Here is a 9,050-nt window from a genome sequence, read left to right on the forward strand (position 1 = left end):
GAAGCAGAAGGATGCTAGCCAAACTGACCCCAACGGAGAGGACTATGGGCCCCTTGATGATCCACCAGTAAGGGGAGCTGTCATCCAGGTCCCAGCATCTAGGAAGAGGACAGGCTAGGAGTGACGGGGGGTGCCAAAAATGCAGTTGCTGAAAAGCCCTTTTCTGTAGTAAACCTGCACCTCCCTCCTCTCCATGCCCGTCCTGCCTTGTCTCCTCCCTCAGCCAGCTAGGCCACCTTCCAGAGGGGCGCACTCATCCATGCTGGGCTTACCCTCTCTCCACCTAGCTGCNCTAGCTGCTTCTTACTGGCCCCCAAACTTCCCCTGTTTCAGGAGGCCCTATTTACTGTGCCTCACAAGGGTCACTGCCCCCTGAGCCCAACACCCCAGAATCTGAGGCCCCCTCCCACCCCATGACATGTCCCTTCCCTGCTATCCACAACGGCCTTCCCCTCTCATGCTCAAGCCTGGGAGTTCCCTACAGCCAGGTCTGGGGTCTCATCCTCCTCTCACAGCTTGGAGAAGAGCCACACTGCCTGACTGTCCCGCCCATGCCCAAGGGGGATCGGGGGCTGTGTGCTGAGGTCACCACACTCACGCGACATCCTCGAAGGCCACCTTGCAACACACCCACGTGCCAGCAAATAGCAGGGGGAGCCCTGTGGGGGGCACAGAGGAGACACAAGTAAGGGGTCTGTGTCCTTGGCCCAGAGACCTGCCCCCACCTGCCCCCCTCACCATCAGCCACACAGGGCACCAGGAAAGTGGGACCAGGGGAGAGCCCAGGGGCGGGGATCTGGCCCCTAATTGCTGGAGAACTACAGGCTGTCCCTTCTCCCCTCTGGGCCTTGAGTCATCATCAGTAAGCTGAAGGGACCTTTGGATAAACTTCCTGGGCATTCCCAGCCCTCCACCAGCCAGCCCTGGTGCTCACCCCAGCCAGCAAGAACCAGCCACCAGAAGGCCTTCTTTGTGTTGGGCGACTTGGAGGCTAAGAGACAGGTCAGGTACACAGCTTCCACCAACAGCCAGCTGAAGTTGGTCATGGTGGCAAAATGGGAGGTGGCCACGGAGACCTTGCACAGAACCTGTGGGCCGGGGGCCTGGGTTCTTCAGAGCTGGGTGCCCATTGGAGCCCCTACCCCACTCAAGTCCCTCAACTGTAGGCTGCCCTAGAGGAGACGTGGTAGAATAGTGTGATAAAGAGCACAGATTTGGGATCTGAGTTCAAATTTACCATGTATTAGCTAGTTAACTCCCCCATGCCTCAGCTCTTCATCTGCAATCTAGGTCAGTTTCTAGAGCTGTGGCTATGGGCCACCATTCATTCCTGCAAACATACAGGCACTCACCCATGCATGCATTCATTCATTCACTGCATGATTCGCTCTCTCAGTGCTGAGGAACACCGCCTCTGAATTCAGATGGCCCGAGCTTGGCCCCAGTCCCACTCGTGTACAAATGGGACTAAAATGAAAATATAAATGGGAAATAAAAGGTGGTAATGTATGTAAAGCATTTACGCACTGCCTCCACCTAAGTGCTCCATACACATCTATTACATCTGTCAGAAGTTCATTAAGATCATTGTTGGTTTGTCCATTTGTGCATCTATTCATTTCTGGCACAGTTTTAGTGCGCCTGCTGTGCTGGGCCTCCACATTAGCTCCCAAATTCCTTTTATTTTCATTTTCCTCTGCTTCTCCCACCTTCCTACCCCCATACGACTTCCCTGGTTCTTGGACATACTCCTGTCTGTGAGAGTCTGTTCACCCTGGTCCCTCCATTTAACATGTCTTCCTGCTTCCCCCCACCAGCTCCAGAGCCATCTCCTTCCTGAAGCCCAGCTTTCAACACCCCCTCCCCCACTGGGTGGTCCCACAGTCTGGTGCATACTGCCCCCAAGTAACTGCGGGTGCTTCTGGAGGGAGGGACCCAGCTCCACCCAGCCCAGGGCAGACCCATGCCCAGCCATAGACAGGCACACTAGGAGGAGGTACAAAATGAAAGGGCTTGTGGGGCGACGGATGAGCGCTAGGTTGGAGTATGGAATAAGAAATGAAAAGGGAACGTGAAATATGGGAATTGATTCAGTTTGGCCCCAGGGTCCAAGAAATGGGATGGGGATTTAGAACTTGACTCCGGGGAGGGGCAGGGAGAGGGTGTTTCCTGTTCTGTGATTGGCCACTGCAGAGCCCCAGGGTCAGCCCACAGGACTGGGCAGGCTGCAGGGCCCCCAACCCCTGCATCTAGGTCCCTAACACAGCTTCCCTCCCCTTCCCACCCACCCCAGCACCCTCCAACCCCAGCTACTACAGTGGAAAAGCTGCAGTGATCCGTGTTCTCTCCGTTGAAGAGGGTGGTGTCCTTCAGGAACACAGCTCCTGCCTTGAGGATAAAGGTGGCAAACAACTGGGTGTGAATGTAGTTCCGGGGACAGTGGAGCCTCCTGGAGGGGCAGAGAGGGATGAGGGTGAGCATTGTAGGAGGCGAATTGAACTGACTTGAGTCAGACTGGGCTGGACTTGAGGCTTCAGGGTTAGCCATGCAGGACAGCTGGCCAACTACTGCCCTAGGCTCAGCAAAGGTGAGAGGACAGAGTACCAGTCTCTGCCTTCAGGGAGCTCACTGTCTGGGGGACAGAGACAGAAATGGTAGGATACTGCCCAGAGGAGTCCCATCTCCATGAGACAGAGAACAGCACAAGCCCTGTTATGGGGCTCAGACTCTGAAGTCAGGGGCTGGGGGGCTTAAGAGGGGCAGTGATCGTAGGGTTGGAACAGTCAAGAAGGGCTCCAGAGGGGAGACAATGAGGATTCTTAAGGCAGATGGCAGCTGGGCTTTAAATTTTGGCAGATAATAAAATACATCAAGAAGAAAGGAGGTAGGCATTCCAAGCAAATAGAACAACTTCCATGAGAGTAAAGGTGTAGCCATTACAGTGAGTCCTCAAGGGTGAGGGGTGGAAAGGAAACACTCTGGCAAAAGAAAAGGAAAAGCTAGGAATGGCCATGGTGCCTGGATCCGGGAACCTCTTGAACATGAAGGCAAGGAATCAGACTTAGTGCTGTGGACGATGGGCGGAGGAGGGAGCAGCAAAGGTTCTCGAACAGGTGAAGAGGACAGCGAACCTGAGAGCCAGCAGAATGGCGATGGCCACGAAGAGGGTCACAGCCGAGATGCTATGGCCCAGGGTATAGATGATCTTCACTGTGGAGAAGTAGGACTTCTGGGAGAGACAAGGAGAGAGTCTCAGCGGCTAGACATTCTGGGAAAGGGAGGCTTGACAACCAGGCAGGTGAAGGCTGTCAGGGCTACCCCGGAACTCCCCATCTGCGGAGCAGGGGTGCCCATGAGAACCCTGGCAAGCTCCTTCATGAAGAGAAGTGTTTGTTAAGCCCGTCTTGCACCTGGCCTTGTGGTGAGAGGGGGTGGGGACAGAAGTGAGATGACTGATTCTCACTGTTCCTGGGGGGTGGAAAGGAGACAGATAGCAGGGACACTACATTTCCCTGAGGAATGACAAAAGCCCAAGAGGAAATTGGTCTTATTTATGGACATTCTCCTTCCTCACCATGTTGGGCATACAAAACTCCCCCAAAGAAAAGGGGCATCCAGGGACAGCCATAGGGAATAGTGCTTTCCACGACCAAGTATTTAGACTAACCAAAGTCCAGCCTGGACACCCCCAACCCCCACCCCGAGATGGAGATGGAGGGTGCAGGCCAAGGGAGGGGATTAGGGACCCCTGAGGGATGCAAGCAATCAACACCCACATCTGTCTTTTCATCTGATAAATGGACTCATGCCTTCTCTTGCAGGGTTGAGGGGAAAGATATAGCAGATTATGGGCACAGAAGCATCTTGCAAAGGCCCCGCTCAATCCGGGCATATGGGGCATGCACACTACTCCACAGACTGCAGACCGGAGAAGGGAAGGGGCTTTCGCAGGACCATTAGGAGACTTTGCTTCCCTGGAACCACTCAAAGCTCCTGTCCTGGAGGCCCAGGCACGGAGAGGGCACACCAAGAAGGCACAGTTCTCACCTACCCTCTGCCTCCCTCTTTCCAAGCACAGATGTCACCCTTGAGCAGATTAGCCAAAGACCAAGGTGCTCTCCCTCCCAGGCACTGCCAGTTTCTGGAAACTGCCATAATTAATTTTCCAACCTGCTGGCTACAATGGAAATGGCAGCCTCTACAGTTGTGCAGTCTACCATCCATACAAACATCCATGGTGACCCTTCCTCTAATTTGCCAGGGGCTTCTTACCTCCTCAGTCAGCAGCTCGAGGGGCACAGGGCAGGCCACAGGGTAAGGTGGGAAGGGCTCAGACCAGCCAGTGATAGTGCAATCCCGCTTCACGGCCCCTGCAGGGAATGCCGAGGTGGAAACAGAAATTTGGTTAAAACTCCTACTCTCTCTCCAGGACAGGCAGAGGAGATGTGGATCATCCAGTGACCCTGGCAGGGTCTGCAAACAGCTCCTCTGAATGGCAGAGAGAAGGTAGCCTTCCTCCAGGGGCCTGGGTTCTAGATCCAGCCCTTCCACACTGCCCCCCACTAGGCAGCTGGTAGCATCTTAGCAGTCAGACAGGCTCTGCTGCTCCCCTCCACCCCCACAGCCAGCCCTCCTGCTAACATCCAGAGAACATTTAGTTGGGTTCAGGCTCTGGGTCTAGCACTTCTGTGCTCTGCTCACCAATCCTCACCCACCCCTTATGAGGCTAATGTTCTTGTTTTCCCTAGGTCACAGGTCAGGAAGCTGAGGGTCAGGAGGTTGGCTGACTTGCCCAAGGTCACATGGGAAGAAGGGAAGTTGGTGTTCAAATACAGATTTACTACCCCCTCCCCCAAAGCCAGGGATGACCCTGCCATATTCTGGCACCACCAGATGAAACCACCTCATCTCCCCACCCCCCACCATGCCCAGAACCCTCACCTGGCTCTGAGCTGAAGTGAGAGAAGAAATCTGGGCAGGGGAGAGTCACCCATTCTCCAGAGCCCACCATGGGCCAGCACAGCAGCCCATCCCAGGTCCTAGGACAGCCTAGATAGAGAGAGGGGAACAGAGCAGACTCAGCAGACAGACCCATCCAGCATTCAGGGATGATGAGGCTGGAGGAGATAAAGAAGTCTGAGAAGCCACCCCCTCCCTCCCAAGTGCCATACCCAGGGTGGTGTTGGGCACCCCTTCTGCTGGTTGTAGACACAACCTCTCATCCTTTCTCAACTGGGTGATGAAGTCACACTCCGGGTGCACGTGGCCCAGTACCTGCAGGAAGAAGTTAATGGAGTAGGCCAAGCCACTTGGGTGCTCCTACTGGCCCTCTGGTCCCAATGACTTTAGGACAGAGACAAAGCCTGATTCCTTTCTGTGCCCCTGCTTCTAAGCACAGAGCCTGGCTCATGGGATTTACAAGTGTCCTTGGTAGAGGTAGGATGGGAAGAAGGAAGGAAAGAAGTGGGAGAGGCAGAAGGGGAAATAAGCAAGAGGAGAGGGAGGAAGGAAAGAAAGATGGAGGTTTGGACAGATGTTTCCCAATGTCATCTTGTGGAAGTAAGTTCTGAGACACACTAAAAACAAGTCTTTGAAAGAGATCATGGAGCTGGCTGAGTCAGTGACACATTATGTAGGGCCTTTCCTCCTTCCCTGCTCTACTCCCCATGTTCTGCACTCCTTCTCCCTGGACACAGTTCTGCATAATGTACCGTGGTAGGCAGAACAATGCCCTCCATACACACAAAAATGTCTACATACTAATCCCAGAAACCTGTGAATATGCTACCTTGCATGGCCAAAGAGATTTTTCAGCTATGATTAAGTTAAAGATCTCAACAGGGAAAGATGATGCTGGATTATCTGGGTGGACATGAGGTCCTTATAGGAGGGTAGAAGGAATGTCAGAGCCAGATAAGGAGATATGATGATGGAAGCAGAGGGGCAGGGGTAGGGAGATGAAAGGGTGTGTGCACTTTTACCATGGGGTGCACACAGATGAAAGGAAGCAGGCTCCCTCACTGCAGAAGGGAGGGCAGTAGAAGTTACCTGCATGACGGAAAAAAAGAGAGAGAGAGAGAGAGAGGAGGGTATGGGCAAAAGAGGTGAAGGATAATGGGAAATTCAGGCTTCCGGTTATAAAATGAATACAGCACAGGAAGGAAAGGTATAGCACAGGGAATAAAGTCAATGGGTTATAATAGTGTTGTGTGGTGACAGATGGTGAGCACAGCATAACATAAACTTGTGAAATCACTATGCGGTGCATCTGAAACTAAGGTAAAAACTAAGGGATTGTGTGTCAACTAGTCTTCAATTAAAAAAAAAGTTACCTATATTGCCCCCTATGCTCCACCCTCGACAAATCAGATCCCACTCCATGCACAGCAGTTCTGGAGAGCAGATATTATTCTCCTTTTTACAAAAGAGACACGTGAGGCTCAGGAGGGGTGAAGAACTTGCCTAGGCCACACAGCTCCCTTCACCGTGCCAGGATTCAAGCCCAAAGGCTGTGCACCTAGGGTCAGGTGCCGCTCTGTGCCTGGGAGGTGTGGCAGCCCCTGCACACACACACGCTGTCACGCATGCACACATGTGCACACACACACAAGCCAGTGGAGGAAGAAGGAGAACCCTCAGTCCACGTGGGCTGAGCTTCCCAACCCAATAGTACCTTGTATGTCCCGTCCCAGTCCCTGTGTCACTTGTACTAACTCCTAGAAAACATGCTGGGAAATCCCAGCACATTCAGGGAGGGCCCCCCCGCTGGCACTCCATTCTCCAGTATGTCAGTCTGCCAAAAGCTTCTCCAGCCCTGAAGCATATCAATAGAAGCATAGTCCCGCGAATGCGGGAGGGGAGCAGCTGTTCTCCACATACCGTCCAGCCCCATACACTCTTAAGAGGCAGCAACCAAATGGGGAGTGTGGCTCCTGTGATGCTGGGCATAGGGAGAGGTATGGAGAATTTGTGGAGGAATTCGGGACGGGTAACTCAGAGAAGAGAAGACTTGGGGGACAAGGAGAGGCCCTAACTGCCTCCCTGATTGGCAGTCCTATCTGCGGCAGACAGATCTCTGTGACCCCAGAGGGCACAGACAGGCCCTGGGGGGAAATAGCTCAGCCAGGTTTTCACAGTCAGAGCTACCCAGAGACAAGCGGCTGCCAGGGAGGGAAAAACAGGGAGGGGAGGGGGGATCACCCGTCTCAGGAGTGAGCTTAGTAGGAAGAAGGTTGTGAGCTGGGGAAGGGCACCAGGGACCCCACTGAGCTCCAGCTGGACCCCCCCACATGGCCCCGTGACCCTCAGGTCAGCCCAGCAGGAGAGGCAGGAGGGCCTACTCACAAGTGGTAATGGGCTCAGCAAGCAGAGGATGTGGGCAGCCCATGTCCTGCTGTCCATGGTGGGGCTCACGGGTGGCTCCCTCAGCGAGCGTCGTCCTCACTATAAGCCTCGGCCCTCCCCCTCCCCACCGTCCCCTGCTGCTGCCGCTGCTGCCACAGCTTCTGCCTCCCCTACCCCGGTGGCTGTTTACATAGGCAGGAGCCAGCAAAGGGGACAGAACCAGCTAAATATTCAAGGGATTGCAGGACATCGTGCACAACTCAGCCCTGGCCCTGGAGCGGGTCCCCAGGTCCCCAACAGGGAGGGGCTGTGCACCCCACTCCCTTCCACGCCATCCTTAAGCCTGCCTGTGTGCCTGTCTGACAGCAAGGGCCCAGAGAGGGGAGAGCCACAGGATACTTCTTGCCCCGGCAGGTGAATATTCTCTGAGCCCAGCCTTCTGCTGACCGGCCATGGAGAGAGTCCCCTCAAATGAAGGAGACTCGGAGGAGAAGAAGACCTGGGCCTGCCGTCAGGGAGCCCCCAGTTTAGTTGTTGAGCCCAGCCTCATCCACAGGGCTGCAGGGTGGGCTCAGGGCTGCGGGGATACAGGGGAGGAATGAGCTTGGAAAAGGAAGCGTGATCATGAAGCCCCTGCACGGGCTGGCTGAGAAAGTGTCATATCAGCAGGACCTCGCCTCTTTCCCCAGCAAGGATGCCAGCCTGGAAGGCAGGGTGGAACGTCCAGACATCAAGGCTCTGGTCTTCACATGGGGGGCTTGTCAGTGTCTCTGGAAGTCTTCGTGGCAACAGGGGCAAATGAGCCCAAAGGGGAGGTTTGCAGGGGGATTCGTGGAGCTAGACCACCCTGAGTAGAGCAAGACAACTGTTATCAACAGCAAAAACTAGAGAACTTATCATAGCTGCTCAAATGATTTTCAACATTTGTTACCTGGTCATTTTTATATTGTTTTAGACTTTAAAATACACAATCCCAATCGGCCAAGCTGAAGACAGTGTTCTAAGTCACGCAGTATCTGGCACAGCGTCTGGGGCGCTGGAAGCACGCTGTGTCTCCCAGGGCCCCGAACGCCGCTGTCCCTGGTGGCTCCTGACATTTGGGTGCAGGTCTGCATTCCCAGAGCTTGCTGGTGACGGCAGGCATGTTTACAGCCCGGACATGAATCATGAATGATGATGCGTCCTCGCCCCCGCCACGTCTAGAGTGAGGTATCATTTTACAGCAGCAGGGCTTTATTTTTCCACTCATATTCATCGCCAACAAAGTGTTGAAGAAAAATATTTTGGAAAGAAAACATGAAGCACCCCAAGCCCCAGGCCCACCTGTCCTTGTCCTGTGCTTCACGGTAAAACCGGTGTGGGCAGGAGGCACACACACAGCTCGGCTTGTCTTCCCGTCTTCCGGACGAAGCAGACGTCGCTGAGGGGCAGGCGGAGGGAGGGCGCACAGGTGTGAGAACAGAACTCTGAGGTGTCGTGTAAAGGGAAAGCTCAAACCTTCCGTCCATCAGCTACAAACAAGCCACAGCGCAGGCAGACGTTTTACAGCCAATCACTGTGGGTAATTAGTGTCAATGTCATTAGCATTAATCATGGTTAATGCTTGATACGACACTTAATAATTATTATTATTTAAATTAGTGGCTCTTAACAGGGAGCAAATTCATCCCCCAGGGAATATTTGGCAATGCCTGGAGCCAGTCTTC

The 9,050-nt window shown here is 54.0% G+C and overlaps 1 protein-coding gene across 1 annotated transcript in view; it reads right to left on the bottom strand.

The window, feature by feature from the left end:
• Positions 1 to 7,401, bottom strand: part of GHRHR (growth hormone releasing hormone receptor) — an 11,483-nt gene extending 4,082 nt beyond the window's left edge. Inside the window, exons 1-9 of the mRNA XM_077775434.1 lie at positions 7,345 to 7,401; positions 5,172 to 5,274; positions 4,942 to 5,049; positions 4,273 to 4,370; positions 3,132 to 3,229; positions 2,317 to 2,449; positions 935 to 1,088; positions 599 to 659; positions 29 to 98 (exon numbers count right to left, since the gene is read on the bottom strand). Of these exons, the coding sequence (XP_077631560.1) occupies positions 29 to 98; positions 599 to 659; positions 935 to 1,088; positions 2,317 to 2,449; positions 3,132 to 3,229; positions 4,273 to 4,370; positions 4,942 to 5,049; positions 5,172 to 5,274; positions 7,345 to 7,401 (882 nt within the window). The remainder of the gene's footprint in view (positions 1 to 28; positions 99 to 598; positions 660 to 934; positions 1,089 to 2,316; positions 2,450 to 3,131; positions 3,230 to 4,272; positions 4,371 to 4,941; positions 5,050 to 5,171; positions 5,275 to 7,344) is intronic.
• Positions 7,402 to 9,050: the final 1,649 nt, after the last annotated feature.

Source organism: Crocuta crocuta, unplaced genomic scaffold (assembly GCF_008692635.1).
Source record: "Crocuta crocuta isolate KB4526 unplaced genomic scaffold, BGI_CrCroc_1.0 scaffold197, whole genome shotgun sequence".
Lineage (NCBI taxonomy): Eukaryota > Metazoa > Chordata > Mammalia > Carnivora > Hyaenidae > Crocuta > Crocuta crocuta.